Here is a 17261-nt window from a genome sequence, read left to right as displayed (position 1 = left end):
AAGAAGTTGCTTGACTTCTGGATTGCAGCAACGTCAAAGGCAGTGATTTCACAGACTTTTCGCTTGACGTTGCAGTCACCATCGTAATCTCGCCTGCAGAAGGGACTATTGCAGGATTGGCTGCAACTAACCCTCCCAGCAGGCGAGAGCATTTCAAGGTAGAACCTCGCCGGGCCGCTGCTAACCTGAAGATGGCGACCGCGAGGCCGACCGAAACGTCATTCGCGGTTACTGCCCAGAAGCCAAGAAACTCCAGACAATTGCTGTGGGAATCCGGCGATCCTTATTCCCTATTCGACTCATATTTTCTGGGACCGAACTCATGAATTCCCACATGAGCGTGATATACGTTTGCGAACTCGGCGACCGTGGACCTTGTTCAAACAGATGAACTTTCTAACGGAGCCAGCGTACAGTGATGGAACATGGAAATTTTTCCGGTGGAAGGACAATGGTAGGGAAGAGGTAACAAATCTGTGAATAAGTAAAAAGAAAAACTATGGAAATTTTGGGCTTTTAAATATAGCGCACCAATGCTCTTGCAATGCTTTCCAGTTTCGTAAGCTTTGCAATTCTTCGCCGTGCTAGACTACTCAGACTTGTTTTTAACATCCTGCATTTCATGTATAGTGTGAACTGACCAGGCGAGACACGCAGTAGAAAATGAATATGCAGAAGCATTGAATTGAATTATTTTTGTCGTTTTATTCACTGTAGTGCATGATGGTAGTTTTCAGAAAAAAAAATTTTATACAGACACCACTCACATTTTATGTGCAATCGTTTTCCTTTTTTCACGTTTGCCTTATTCTATCGTCGATTTATTGTTTATATTATTGTTAACTAATTTTAGTAGTAATTTTCATCTCATAGTTTACTATACCTTGTAAATAATACCTAAAAAAAATCGTACATAGTATGGTGATAAAAGATAAACTTTAATTAAATAGAGTAAATAAGGGTTTTAAAATAATCATGTATAACAGTTTTAAAAAACATATTTCTCTCATAGAGACAGACACTTAAACACTTTTTTTTTAGAACATGGTAAGAATTGTCATGTGACATGTCTTTTTGTATAAATAAATAATTTTTTAATTAATATTTTAGCAAATGTGTTTTACTTATTCGTGTAGGAGGCATTTATTTCATTTGTATTGCATTATTTGCTTCATATTTTAAAGTATATTTTGCTATTTTTGGCGTGCATTTTTGTGAATGAAGTATGGTAGTTCAGAGGAATGTGTGTAATAAGTAATGACAGGATGTGCTAAGTGTTAAATATTATTATAACTAGTATATTTGTGTGAATATTTAGGTATTCTAATAAGAGCTTTTGGTAGTACAGGATTAAAATTTTAAAATAATATGTTTGGATTTTTTCATCAGTAATGTAGGGCATTTAATATTATTAATTTAAGATTTATATGTGTCTTCAATTTGGATGCTGCATTCTCTTCACTGTGTTATAAATTTGTCTATATGTTTTTTTAAATTAGTTTTCCATTAGTTTTATAGCAATTTGCGTCCCTAAATTGGAAGTAAATTTTGTTTTGTATAATAGAAATTGATTATTGTTGTTCTGTCATAATGTTATGTTTTTATCCCACCTTCTTCTACATTTTCCATAATTGTACTATGTGATCTCTGAATACAATTCTATGAAACTTGTTAGTGACTTGTGTACCTAAGACTGGTTAATATAAAATGATTGAAGCAGTTAACATAGTTAGTTTCAGTTAGCTATTTTATGTCTCAAGAGTATTTCTTAAAAGAGTTGTAGACATCCAATCAGATACACACAAACACGTCACAAACACACTACTTGACAAAATTTCTGAGTGATGGACTGTTGCATTATTTAAATGCCTGTTTCTTTGCCTTTTTAATATATGACTATTATTTTGCATTTACAAACTCGCTTCCAGTATTTTTCATCCAGGTAATAACTCACATTACAATTTACAAAAAAAAATCATAATCTTTATTTTATTTTTATCAAACGTATCTTCAGTATTAACATGGGGATCTTAAAATATTGAAATATATCAAGCTGATTCAGAGATCACGTTTTCTTCACTCTTTGAAGTGAGAATGCAACTGCACTTTCCTCAGATTGCATTTGTGTACCCTATGCACAGTTGCATTAACCTCTGCTTTCACCATTGTACCCGCGTATCTTAGTTCAAGATCTTTCTATTTTTCTGTCTTTTTTTGTGCCGTGATATGTCGAAACGCTTGTAATGATTTGTCCAAAGTGATAAATTATACTTGAATGACAAGTATAAACATTACTATAGTTTCTGTGCGGAGCAGTCCTTAAATTATTCATTTAAATAAATGAAAAATTTTCTTGTACTGGGTTTACAGAATTAGTTCATCAAATAGTAATAATATTACATTTTTGAGACTTTGAAAATTTTTGTGCCCTTTTTTAAGTTATGCCTGTTTTGTCTTAAAAATACTTCTTAATAATTGTATTATTTATAATTTCCTGGATTACCTATTTGCCAACCTGCGAAGAGGAAAAAAAATAGTTCAATGCTTGTAACAGAGAAATTTTAATTTGAATTATATAGTGAAACCTTTTCAGTATTGTTATGTTTTCGCTATGTTGAAGGCCTTTTCAATATCTTAAATTATTTAGTATTTTTAAATAAAAAGTATTTTTCAAAAACATTTTAATTTTGATCTTTAGGGTATTCACATTATATAAAAATGTTTTTGAAAGTGTTCAGAAATAAAAAAAATTACATATTTAACTTTATGCCAATATGAATATGTGCCTTCAAAGATATTTCTAAAAATAGTATGGCAGTTCTCTTTAAAAAAAATCTATATAAGTTATTGTTCCATATAAATGTAGTTTTATTATTAAGATATTAATAGCTAAATGTATTTAAGAAAATGGAAACGTGTTTGCTCTTTACTAGTTAAGATAGTTGAATGGTAGTCCCAAAGGAATTTATTTGATGGAATGGAACATATAAAATAAATAATATTTTACAACTACTGTGAATATTTTAGTTTAGGTTGGGCATATTACAAGGCAAGAAAAATCTCTCATAAATACGTATATGCTTATTTAGTTCAACATAAAGACCACCTTCAGTAAGTTCTTTTTTTTTTTATGTGGACTGTTACTAAACTTGTGTACATTTGTGTTACATTTATCCTTCAATTCTGTGTTGTCCACTTCCAACTGAGATTTTCAATATCTTTACCAATGACAATATTGACAAAATCTGTTGTTGTTTTTTTTTTTTGTCCATAAGGTTTCTCAAAAATCAGCTTAATGGAACATATAAAAACACTAAAATTTAAATTTTAACGACTGCCAAAACTTACAATGATACTCATTTCCATTTTCCCCACAAGTTTAAGATTTCTTTTTCTTTTATGCACTGTGTTACGGCTCTTTGAGCAGCATATTTTATGAAACAAAATGTAGGCCACTCATTTTCTTTGGACACAGTTTTGGTATTCATCCTGTATAAAAACAAGCATTGAAAATTCAATATATGAAATGGAATTTTTTTTTTAAAACAAATAGGTATTTAAAAAAAAATATTTTGGAAAGCCCCTAGTCTTTTTTTTATCCCATTGGTCCTTATATTTCTATGAAATTTACAAATAGTTTTTTTAGATATTTTAATATTCATAAGTTACATATTTTGGTAATTTATTTTATTCGTACACTGTTGGAATGTATGTTATTTCATCTTACAAAAGCTGTAGCCCTAAACTTTATTGTGTATATTTTAAACTTGAGTGTTGGCACTGAATCACTTTGGACTTACCATTACTATCACCTGCTAGCTCTGCAACCCGCTTTTTTCCCACCTCTCGTCCACAGTCAGGTTTTGGCCAACATTCCCTCGTGTTCTGATGCTTCACTTTCATTCAGCTTTCAATTACCTGTCAGGCTGAATCCGGGATAAACTTGCAAAGGAAAAGACCGATTTAAAAAAAATGATTGGCATACACTATTTTCCAGTTCACATTGCATGTCATAGTTAAACGTCAGTAACGGACAACAAAATCATTTAACATTTGACATTAGCTCATTTTTAACTTGGAGACTTTTGGCATAGTGTTTTTTTTCTTACGGCTTGAAGGCTTTATGGCTTGTTGGATTGCCAATGGTTAGGATTCGGTCATTTTCGCCCGTTTACGTCGCTGGATGCTTGTTGTCAGAACCTCCGCGGCCAATTTTTTACGACACCACATCCGCCATCTTTGATCCACAATTTTTGAGAATCTGTAATTATTTATCTAGAAAATAGGAAAAATTTTCCAAAAATCATTTAAAAAATTTGGTTATTAAAATAATTATTGATTCGATCGATTTCAGTCCTCAGATTTCTATAAGAATTAATCATGTAATTCATTAATTTAATCATTTAAAAATTCTTAATTACAATTTAAATAAAAATTATTGTAAAATATTTGCTTTTTCCATGGCATAAGTACTTATTAAATTAAAATTTTATTAAATAATTTTTTATAAATTTTAAAAAATGTTCCGTTAAACTTAGATAATAATTACAGATTTCCAAGTTAGAGGGCGTAACAAAAAAGTTCAATGGTGACGTCTTGATTCAAGATGGTGGGTGTGATGTAAGCAAAAATTTTATTAATATTTTATTTAAAATGTAATTAAGAATTTTGTAAATTTTTTTATTAATAAATTACATGTTTACTCCCGCCAGGAATCGAACCAAGGACTTAAATCGGTTGAATAATAATTATTATAATAAATTAATTATTTAATGATTTTTTGAATGTTTTCTTAATTCTAGGCAAATAATTACAGATTTTTAATAATTGTGGATCAAAGATGGCGGATGGGGAGTCGTCACAAAATGGCCACCTAGGTCCTGATAATAAGCATCCAGCGACGGAAACGGGCGAACATGACCGAATACTCACGATTGGCAAGCCATCAAGCCTTCAAGCCGTGGTCCCATAAGAAATGCATTAGGCCAGAAGTCTCCAAATCAAACTACTGTTGCTCGTTCATAATGTTTTCCTATGTCTTAGCTATGGTGTGAACCCGCAATAGCGTTTGTGCATAGCCATTTTTAAAATAAATCCGTAGTAAAACACAAGCTGGACACGTGGTGGAAATTGTTGTGAGTGACTGGGTTTTCTCAGGGTACTCCCATTTTGCACTCATCAGTCTCTAATGCCCTAGACGACGAGATAATAGACTAAAAATTTATTGATTTGTTTTTAAATATTTATTTTATTTGTTACTCAACTGATTTTACGACCAGAAAACGACTGCCACTCCTCTTTTCTGGACGTAATCCACGTCATTTTAATTCATACCTCAACCCAGTGGTTATTGTTTGGAAAAGGAGGGGGGCATATATTTTATCGCCATACCCCTCATTCCATAAACCTCTTTAATCTTTAAAAAAAAATAACTAGAGAAATAGCAAAAAAATCATCTTCTCCCATCATCACTTGAACTTTTGAAGTCGGTAAAAAAATTTTTTATCGGTTACTTATTTCTTGTTTTTTTTATTGCTTTTGTAATGTGTAAAGTAATTTTTATTTTAAATGATCTTTAAAATATATATATAACTACAGTTTAGATAATGACTTCCAGACTTTAAATAGGCGTTAAAATAGTCCATTGAAGGGTTATTATTTCCCAGTATTTCAGACTCCTCATTTGACTAAGAGGTTTTCATGCCACCCGAAACTCACTCATCAACCCCTTCACCCCCACCCACACTCCTTCCCCTTCACCCCCACCCCCACTCCATCCCCTTCACCCCCCACTCCTTCCCCTTCACCCCCACCCTCACTCCTTCCCCTTGACCCCACCCCCACTCCTTCCCCTTAACCCCCACCCCCACTCCTGCCCCTTCACCCCACCCCCACTCCTGCCCTTCACCCTACCCCCACTCCTTCCCCTCCCCTTTCTTCAAAGAATTCGAAGCTGTGTCCGCACTCTCTCGCTCCCCCTACATTCTTCAGAAGCGAAGGGCGAAGCAACGTTGCTGCATCGGACTTGGGTTCTAATCCCAGTCCAACCATTCCGTGACTATACGTAATCTTTGTCGTGTTAATAACTGAAATCGAACGGGAACCAGTCGGGAAGCCTAAGATGTAAGTACATCAAGTTCTGTCCCTGCCCGAACACGCCCGAATATTCACCCTCGGTCAACCTCGGGTTTATATATATATATATATATATATATATATATATATATATATATATATATTTCTCTGTTTATTTTAATGTGGCTATACTAACTTAACTAACCGTCCATAGTGTTTTAAAGTGTTTTAATGTAGCTAATCTAACCGACCACTTTTAATATTTGAATTCATTTTTCCTACGCAATAATAAAATAAATCTCGAGGTTTGCCGAAGTTGAATATTCGGGCGTGTTCGGGCAGGGACAGAACTTGATGTACATCTTAGGCTTTTAGAACCAGTCTCCCTTTCCCGTCCGGTTGGCGAAAAAAAATTGTGTGTAAACGTCTTAGCTCTATGTGTACGGCATTTGGTGGGAGTGATTTCGTGAATGGAAAACGGAAGTTGAAAGAACGGAAAAATGTAACCACGGTTGCCAAAGTCATCAAAATGGCGGACCCACGTTCAGCGAAAAAAAAAACAAAAATCGTATATAGTCACTTTCGTAAGCATTAGGGTGTATATATATATATATATATATATATTGGTGGGGCAAATTAAAATTTATGATAGTGAAACTACCCTGAAATACAGTTGCTGAACTAAAAATGTTCAAATAAATAGTAATTACAAGTTTTAAAACACGTAAGGAAATTGGCATTAAAATGATTGTAATGCACATTCTCCTTTAGAAATCACAATAGTCTCGGTAGCACATCGTTAGAGCGCACGATTGTTAATCTCGAGGGCGAATTTTCGACCTTATTCACACCTCATCACTGTTTTTTATGTACATTTTTAATAACATAATAATAATTTAATATTATGTAATAAAATTGGTAAATAAGCTCAATTAGATCAAGTTTTGTTTGTAGGAAATATTTACTGACTGATTTCAGTCGTTTGAACGTAAAAAAAATATACCAACTTATTTCTGGTTTTGTAATATGTGTTTGATGTAAATTTTTTAGTAACTTCATAGAAGTATAACTACTAACATGTGCGGAAACTTTATAGTATTAGCACCTGTTTAGTGAGTTTCAACAAGATGGGCAGCATTTTAATAAAAGCTCCTGATTAACATTCTGTTCCGAAGTCGGGGTCTAGTATTCATTCAAGTACTTTTAGTTTTGCCATCGGAGACGTTTCTAATAGTTTAAAATTTCCCTGTGTTTCGTGCTGATATCTGCGCGTAATGTTGGCAAAGCAACGTTTACGATTCAGACAGCGCATTCTAGCGGCGGGTGCAGAACTACGTGTGTGATTCGCATCCAGAAATTACTCTTTACTGTGATTATTTTAGTTTACCAAATACGTTCCAAGGTTAGTTTCACTATCATAAAGTTTCATTTGACAAACCAAAACTTTTGGTATGTTACCTAATTTTTATGAAAGTGACTATCTATGGGTTTTAATTAACATGGGTCCGCCATCTTCTTGTGAAAATTTCGTTGCATGGAGCGCGCAACGTAAAAATTAACTGTCATAATTTTTTTTCATAACGCGCCCAAAGAAACTATAACTTCAAAAAAATTGGTTGTCTGTGATAGTCAGCGATGCTAACCTCACGGCCACGAGGCCATATTGGAAACAATTGTTTCAGATGTTATATATCTATTTATAAAAATTTTGTTTTGTGTTGTGGAAGTTTTAAAAACCTTATGTAGTCTGCCATGTTTATTTCTTATAGTGGTAGGCGGGAAATTAATAACCGTACCGATTGTGTTGAAAATCGGTGGACGATCGTTAAATTACATAATATTAATAATTCAAACGACGAAAATATGATTGAAAAGTCAAATCGATGGTTGTTCCAATCGAGTGGAAGAGAGATGCCACGCATGCGTACAATGAGCATAACAGGACACATCTTTAGTGGGACATCCGTAGTGGGACAATGTGCGTTACGGGACACTTTTTCGTGCGTGCAGCCGGCGTTCATCGATTTATTAGACGTTGTCACGTCAAAAATTTCAGTGAGTCTTCCAGTACTCGCCAGTGATGTGTAACATCTAACCTCTGTAACGAGCAAATTCGCGTGTTCTCGTGTAGCGAATACACCTGTAATGCGAAACGTGGGCACGAAATATAAAGTATGATTCTTTAAATATAATTCCGATACGCAGATTGTGTTTCCAAATTCATTTCTGGACGCGAATCACTTGTAGTTCCCGCGCCCGCCGCTAGAGTTCAGTGCCGGAGCAGCTACGTCGACTGTCCAATCATCAGATTAAGAGACATAAATTTTAAACTATATGTAAAAAAAAAAAAGCGGTTCCGATAAAAGCGAAAAAAAAAGACCTGATTTTCCACGAGGAGTAGTTTCATTAAAATAATACTGACAATCTTGTTTTAAAAAAAATCCATTAAATATTTAATACAATAAAATTTCCTTCTGTCTTCGCGAATTTTGGTTCGTGCCGTCCGCCACAGGTGGCAGCACATTGTGGTTGTTACACATTTCCCGTTCCCCTGACTTCCGTTGCATTCACGAATTCACTCCCGCGCCGAATGCCGTGTGTACCAGAGATCTAAGATGTTGCTCATCAAAAAATTGAACGGAAGAGTAACATGGAAGTACCTACACCGTCGTTTGTTTGGGAAGCCTTCATTTCACAGACGAGAGAGCCACGCCCGAAGTTCCCCGCAGTTCATGATCGCTTCCCCCCCCCCCCCCCCCCCCCGTTCTATATCATTGTATAAACCGGTGTGGCATTAAATTTTGCGGTCGATTAGGATAGGTTAGCTACATTATAAATACTTTAAAACATTGTCGATGGTTGGTTATATTAGGTAAGTATAGCTACATTAAAAAATTATGTAAAATCATTTTATGGTTCCTTAGCAAATAACTTTTTAATATGTAGCTATCCAGGGCTAGGAAACAGTTTACATGATTTCACAGTATCGTTAATGTAGCTATATCCTAACCAAATCAACTGTCCACAATGTTTTAAAGTATTTATAATGTATCTAACCTAACCTACAAAAAAAAAAACCCGAAGATGCACCATCGGGCGTTTGGCTCTCTCGTCTGTGAAAACTAAGGCTTCCCCGTTTGTTTAGTGTGGACGTACGCACGCGCTGGGTTCGTGTTGGCCAATAGCCTCTCTCGTATCCCCCCCACCCCTCCCCCCCCCCCCACATGCACGCCCTGTGTCACCGCGCGAATGTACGTCACTCTGTCACGCCCGTTTGCTGTGTCTCCAGATGTGAAGATGGGAACAGTCCCGATGGACGTGCTAAATCTGCATGGCACATTGAGTACGCACGGTAAGCTTGCCTGGAACTCAACACTCCAACACACTCATTACCACCAGCATCGTGTAACACTGCCCGCAACACCGCAGGCGACTCTCTCGTCAGTACTTCACGTTAACTATCCGAACAAACCTTTTCATTTGAAATCCGTATCACGACAAGTAAATCTACACTTCTCAAAAAAAAAATTCATCATGTCGGATTTGAAGCAGCGGCATGGTACTGACACTTTGTAGATGCAGTAGGATTATTTCTTCACATCTCAATTTAATGATGAGGTAATTATTTACTTAATATACAAGTACATTTAACGTACAATTAAAAAGACTGAATTAAATCAGAGTAAATAATAAATTTCAACAATCACAATAGCAAAAATTACTCTCTAAAATTAAAAATTGAATCTCTATACGATACCTCTGTGAAAATAATTTCAATCACGTTGTATGTAGAACACAAAAATAAATATAAACTACAGTATACACAAAATAAACTAAAACTGGCTTATGTATTTGAAGCATTTAAAAATATGGTATATAAGAGCATGATTGCGTTTTTTTTAAATATAATTTTCACTGAGATCATGTGGAAATATTTTTAATTGTTTTGATGCTCAGGATTTTATTGAGTTTCTTTAAAAAAAAGAATTTTATGCTCAATATATATTAATAATAATTACATTATTACCAATGAATTAAAAATTCTATATTTGAATCTTATTCACTACGCCAGTATGAGCAAAATATGTTTTTATATTTAACCATATGGAAATATAAACATATGCATTTAACATACATATATAAAAACTTAAATATTTTATGTTTTTAAATTTTCTTTGCATTTTTCATTTAATTAGTTTGAAGTATTATGTTTCCTGATCAATTGCATATGAGTGTTTTGAAAGTATTAAATTTTTATTTTGGTTGCTCAAGAAATCGAAATCAACGCTTAAATGGAAAAACAAAATTCCATTTTTTTATTTTGTAAAAATAAATAAAACACATGCCACCCTAAATGAACCTGGACTTTTTTAAGTAAGTATGTTTCAATAAAGTCTCTCATTGCATATCTATTGCAATTAATATCTTAGAAAGGACAGCTGATGTCTCTTTAAATATGTGTTTTACTAAAGAACTTTGAATTTTGAAGAAATCGTTACTAATATATTTTCGTAAGGACCTCTTCTTATAATACAGTAAATAAAGCAAAAAAAAAAATATCTATTTTAAGTCACAAATGTATTTCGTTATTTTATGCTGCCTTCACACCTCGTATTCAAAAATTTTTTACCCCGTACAACGTAATTATTATTTGTTAAACAACATAATGCATTACAATAACTTTTTTTTTGTTCAGAAGGCAGTGTGCTATTAGTAGAGACCGGAAAAATTCGCGGATTCATTTCACGATATGATAGGATCCAAACAACTGTACCTTTATGTTGCTTCTCTGATTGGCTCACAGTTTATCTGAAGGACTTTGAGCCAATGAAAAACCTTTAACCAAAAAAGTATCGAATCGCAAGCGTCCCAGTTGACACGTGTCACGAGTCAGTAGCCAATGAGCAGGTGGCATTTGCCCGAGTATGTAGGGGATTGTGGGGTCTATCCTGGAGGTCATCCAAAGCGCGAATTTTTCCAGTCTCTAGCTATTAGCAATGCTGCAAGTGTATTTAGGTTGGTAACGCCGAATGTACTAAACGTGTGTTTCTGTTGTGGCAGCATTGTGAAGGGTTTCCCGCCCGTGTCGCCCTACATCGGGGTTAGCCCTACCCTCTGCTACCTGCTGAAGGAAAAGAAGCCCATGTGTTGCCTTCAACTCGCTCAGGTAAGCACACCCGCCGTCTAGAGACAGTTGAAATTGAACCGACGTTGAAAAATGACTGTGGGGTGGGATTAAGACGGGGACGCACCACAACGCCGAACGTACAATAACTCCCTAATGCCAAATTGACCACAACGCTGACAGCTAGAAAACTGCTGTGTACCACAACGCCGAAATAACAACTGAATGAATTCGTGTGTGTTTCTTAAATGTACCTTAACGCCGAAATACCACAATCAAAACTTACCTTACCTAACCTAACATAACCTAGCGTAATATAACCTAACCTAACTTAACCTAGCCTAACCTAGCCTAGCCTAACCTTACCTAGTCTAACCTAACCTAGTCTAACCTAACCTAATATTTGTGGCAGTCCTGCAATGACATTTTTCGGCGTTAGTGTATTTCAGCGTTGTGGTAATTCGGCGATTGACGAGTACTTTTAATATTAAATAATAAACATGCTATAAAAATTTTAGAATGCCTAATGTGTATTTTCAGCTATCCGACTATAACCACAGTAACGAGCCAATTCGTGCGTTCTCCTGTTGCAAATTACACTTGTAGTTCGAAACTCGGACACAGAATTCAACGTAGAATTCGTTAGAATAACGACTAGTGTGATAAATTGTGTTCTCAATTACAATTCTTGACGCGAATCACTCGTAGTTTCCGCGCCCGCCGCTAGAATTCGCTGACGGAGCAGCTACGACGAGTATCGAACCATTCGATATACAGACCGAAAATTTAAACTGTAGCTATAATGAAACTGCTCTGACAAAAGCGAAAGCGAAAAAGACTTAAACAAAATGGTACTTGTAACCCCCTCCCCCCTTTTTGCTCTCCTCTATATAGGCCTATATATTTTGCATATTATGTATGTTTGTTGAAGCTTGTTTTTGATTACATGTTCATTGTAATAGTACATATTTTTTTTTCCTGTCTGATAATTCGATGAGACAACTAAAACTTTTATATCAAACAATGAAGGGAAAAAAGGAACAAATCTGGAAAAATCTTCTGAAGATTTTTTTATTGACGAACTCGATCAAAATATCAAAGAGGTCGGAATTTCTATGCGTGTAGAGTGTTTCTAAGTCACGAAAGAAAGTATATTGATGTGTAACATCTTAACTCACGGTATACGGCATTTGGTAGGAGTAGTTTTTCGAACAGAACGGAAGTCCCATGGAACGGAAATGTGTAACCTCGATGCTGCCATCTGCGGCGGATGACGTGAACCAAAAAAAAAACCAAATGGTGTTTTAACAAAGTGTGCAGTATTTTAATGAAATTTTTTGTCAAAAAAAATCAGGTCTTAAAGACGGCGTCAAGTATTTTTTTTAATGCATTTTCGCTTTTATCGTACCCCAATCATTATATAGTTTTAAATTTTCACTTTTTAAATCAAATGATTCTATATTCGACTCAGCTGCTCCGGCAACGAATTCGCGTCGAGAAATGTAATCGAATTCTACGTTAAACTTCGTGTCCGAGTATCGTATTGTATGTGCATTTACAACGTGAGAACACGTGTGAATTTCATTCGTTACCGAGGTTAGGAGTCGCACACTTCTGGCGAGCGATAAAACACTCATTGAAGATTTTTTTGAAGTGAAAACTTCTTTAGCCGCGTTGGGCGATTTTCGGTAGGGGCAAAACTTATGGGTTCGCGTCACCGACATGCTAGTGACGTGTTGCGCCAGACTGGCGAATCGCACCGGCCTGTGTACATGTATACATATATACACACTAATACATTGTATATACTCGACTGTATCATGTGTTGGACTCTTTTTGGATGGGTAAAATCTTGTGAGTTCGCATCACCGACATGGCTGTAGTAGCAGTAAGTGAAGTTCAATTGACTCACGTGAATGCATGACCTAGGTCTGATATCACTGGTAGTCATAGCTGGGTAATGAATTTTTACGTAATTTTGACATACCACAGACATCTGGTTTGACTAAAAAATTATGTAAGGATAAATGATAGCATGCTGACATCGTACTGATATAACACCAAAATCATTTTTTATGTACATTTGACGTAGAAACGATGTCATATTACACATTTAAAAACAAAGTTTTAAGTTTTCACCTCTGTTGACAGTCCCCATGACTGGCTTTTGTGACGTGACAACGTCTAAAAAATCAATGAACGCCGGCTGCACGCATGAAAAAGAGTCCCGTTACGCACATTGTCCCGTTACGCGCATTGTCCCGTTACTCAAATTGTCCCGTTGCGCTGTATCCCGTTACGCTCATTGTACGCTTGCGCCGCATCTATCTCTCTTCCACTCGATTGGAAATACCATCGATTTGACTTTTTCGAGGCACATTAAACTTGAAACACTCCCATTCGTTTCCTACTTTTCCTATCATCGTCCTATCCTTTACAGAATAACACAGATTGGAAGAAGTTAAATAGCAAACATGTATAAAAGTTATAGTTAAAATAATAATCTCTTCGTTCAAGTAATAAACAGATTTGAATTAATGAGTGCAATTAAAGTAAATTTATCAATTAAATTGTAGACTTCATTTCACTCCTTCTTTGTATCCATACAAAATAGTGATAATTCAATAAAAATGATTCAATTTTATTCATAAAAGTATGCAATCATTTCATCAATGTTTTGTTATGACGTTGTCACGTTAAACTATCGTCCGTGAACCGACTTTACAGACAACCAAATTTTTTTTTCTCCCCCGGAACAGATCTGTGACCACTGCAGCTACCGGAACGCCAAGGAGTACAACTGGCAGAACAAGACCATCATCCTGGCGGCCGACTACGCCTCGAACGGCATCTACAACTTCATAATCCCGCTGAGGGCGCACTTCCGCTCCAAGACGTCGCTCAACCCCATCATCCTGCTGCTGGAGAAGAGGCCGGACTTCGCCTTCCTCGACTCCATATCCTACTTCCCGCTCATCTACTGGATGCAGGGCTCCATAGACTGGTAAATCCATCTACCGCCGAGTCTGCGTGTCAGGTCACGAGACGCTCCCTTTATTTTTTTTTATATTTTTTAACAAGGGCGTCGCCAGCCGATGGACAGCCGATGGCCTAGGGATGGGGGGCAAGTTGTGGGAAAAGTATGTATTTTTTTGAATTTGGCTACACTGTTTTGAATCTCTAGGGCTCTAGGGGGAAGGGGCACCTGCCCCCCTAACCCCCTCCTCTGGTGACGCCCTTGTTTTTGAAGTGAAAACTTCTATAGGAAGGTTTCTCCCATCAAGCTGATCCTCATGTCCAGTCTGGCACACTTGCACATCCTGGCCTGTGGATGTGGATGGTCCTTGGGTTGGAAGGTCACATCCACACTGGGATAGTGTGGCAAGGGACCACGCAGGTGCATCGGGTGATGATGCCCCATCGCAGCTCTCCTCTGGAGAGACCACCCAGCTCGGACACTGACGTCGGTGAAGGAGGCGGTCGGCGGGTCCAAAGTTCCAACATTTGCGTCAGCGGTCCCGATCAGAGAGAGAGACGACGTCGAAGGTGATGCTGTCTGTAGCACCGCCAGCGGAATCTGTGGTCTTGCCGCAGCAGTGGAGAATTATTGTGGGTTTGCAGCAAAAATTGCACGCTAATCCAAGATTCGGCAAAATAAAAAAGGTGTTGGAGATCACACTCCCAAAAGGTTGCTTACTAGTCCCCTTTAAGGGTGAGAGCGTTCTTTACCGGGACTTTGCCCAAATGTCTCCTTACAAGTCCAACGACGGCGTCTGCACTTCTCTATTTCCGACCAGTTTTGGAGATAGGTTTCTTCACTTATTGACCCTCCTCTCCGCTTGAAATGTTGAATGTAGTTATGGGTGTCTCTGGTAATTTTAATAATCTTCAATGCTGTGAATTCGACTGAATATACACCTTCACTTGACTTGCAACTCTTTATCGTGACAAAACCACATACAGTCGTGGTGTAAATTTTTAGAATGAGACTCGTCAGCAGCCAAAACATGGGAAACTAAGTCACAGCTCACTACTTTATCATTGAAAAATGCTGAAACTATCGGCCTAGTCTAAATGGCGCCACGGATTCAGCAGCAATGCTAGGAGAAAGAGGTTTGCAAAAAGCAATGAAAATGTTACACTGTAAGCGCACGAAAACAGAATTCATACAGCATTACAGATTCAGTCATTGAGTCAGTGATGAGCGTATTGCTATTATATAGTATCTATGCTCATAAAAGAATGTCCAAGTTAAAAATTTTAATAGGGTCAAATGTAAGTTTTGTAGAGTGTTTGTTCAAAGTCACAATTAAGGAGTAACTCAAAATTTTTAAATAATCGTAGGCGCAAGTACTGCGTTGTTGTTTTTTCTCGCTTGCAGCGCCACCTACCCAAAATGGTGACTCCTGAGCGTAAAGAGTTTTGTGTTCTGCAATTTGCTAAGAGTGAATCTGTGATTTCAGTTTAATGTGTGGTCCCCATTGGAACCTCTTTGTACGAAAGTGGTTGAACGTCGAAGTCCGTGACAGTTGAATAGGTGGTAATGGTTAAGACGACAGAGCTCTTTTTTCTTTGGTAGCCTTTGCGTTCACCTGCCCGACATAACGCCATGCGATTTTTTTCCCCCTTTGGAACTTTATAAAAATTTGTGTATTTTTTCCCCCGCTACCTAAAGAGTTGACAGAGTTGAGACACAGACTTGTTGAATTGAAGATTTTCAGAATTGAATAATTGAACTCTGGCCGACTGCTTCAATTACTCAGGCCGTGTTAACCAAATTTTGGTAAAAAAAGTAACACTTTTGGTTGGTTGAGTGCCTTATAGCTAAAGGTGCACATATTGAACTTTGTAAGAAAAAAATTAGGTTCGTTTACCTTCAATCTGATGTAAGTTTTGTTTTAAACAGTCTAAAATAAAATAACTTTTCTAATATGACATCGAAACTGGGACATTATTTTTTATGGACACACTCTGTTATCACCTAGGTATCCATCTTCCATCGTCCATCACCATCCGTAGTCTAAAATAAACCTTTTTTAAATATGCCATTGAAACTGGGACAATATTTCATGGACATACTCTGTTATCCATTATTAGAGACTGGAAAAATTCGCGGATACATTTCGCGAAATGCTAAAATGCAAATAATTATACTTTTATGCAACTTCTGATATTGGTTCACTGTTAATATGGAGGACTGTGGGCCAGTTATAGACCCTCAGTCAAAGCAATATCGAATCACGAGTCCCCCAATTGAGACGCCTCACAAGTCAGCAGCCAATGAACAGGTGAAAGTTTGCCCGAGTATGGACAGGATCGTGGAGTCTATCCTGGAGGTCAATGAATCCGCGAATTTTTCCAGTCCCTATCCATTATCCATCTTCCTTCGTCCGTCATCCGTCTGCATCGTCATCGATGGGCAGTGCGCCAGAATGTGGAGCAGGTCGGGAGTCGCAGCTGAGGTGGGTTCTTTGTCGCCGCTGCGACGCGACGGCGCGACCCTAAAGCGCGACCACGCTCTGCCCCGCAGCTTGGACAACCTGCTGCGCGCGGGCATCACGCTCGCAGAGAACGTGGTGGTAGTCAACAAGGAGATGTCCAACTCGGCGGAGGAGGACACCCTGGCCGACTGCAACACCATCGTGGCCGTGCAGACCATGTTCAAGTGAGTCCGCCACGAGTGGAAATCGAGTGATCTCGAATAAAGGTCGCACCTTTTTTTTTTTGACGTGACAACGTCTAATAAATCTATGAACGCCGGCTGCACGCACGAAAAAAGTGTCCCGTTACGCACATTGTCCCGTTATGCTCATTGTAAGCTTGCGCCGCATCTATCTCTCTCCCGCTCGATTTGGAACCACCATCGATTTTACTTTTTCGAGGCACATCAAACTTGAAACACTCCCATTCGTTTCCTACTTTTTCCTATCATCGTCCTATCCTTAACAGAATAACACATATTTGGAAGAAGTTAAATAGCAAACATGTATAAAAGTTATGGTTAAAATAATAATCTCTTCGTTCAAGTAATAAACATATTTGAATTAATGAGTGCAAATAA

General features: G+C 37.1%; 1 protein-coding gene across 1 annotated transcript in view; it reads left to right on the top strand.

The window, feature by feature from the left end:
- LOC134541375 (potassium channel subfamily T member 2) overlaps nucleotides 1-17261 on the top strand; it is a 284414-nt gene that overhangs the window by 205317 nt on the left and 61836 nt on the right. The window contains 3 exon segments of the mRNA XM_063384799.1: nucleotides 11137-11242; nucleotides 13960-14204; nucleotides 16731-16865. Coding sequence (XP_063240869.1) covers nucleotides 11137-11242; nucleotides 13960-14204; nucleotides 16731-16865 — 486 coding nt within the window.

The sequence above is a fragment of the Bacillus rossius genome, chromosome 18, assembly GCF_032445375.1.
Source record: "Bacillus rossius redtenbacheri isolate Brsri chromosome 18, Brsri_v3, whole genome shotgun sequence".
NCBI lineage: Eukaryota > Metazoa > Arthropoda > Insecta > Phasmatodea > Bacillidae > Bacillus > Bacillus rossius.
Note: the sequence above shows the minus strand (reverse complement) of the source record. Positions and strands in the feature narration are given on the sequence as shown.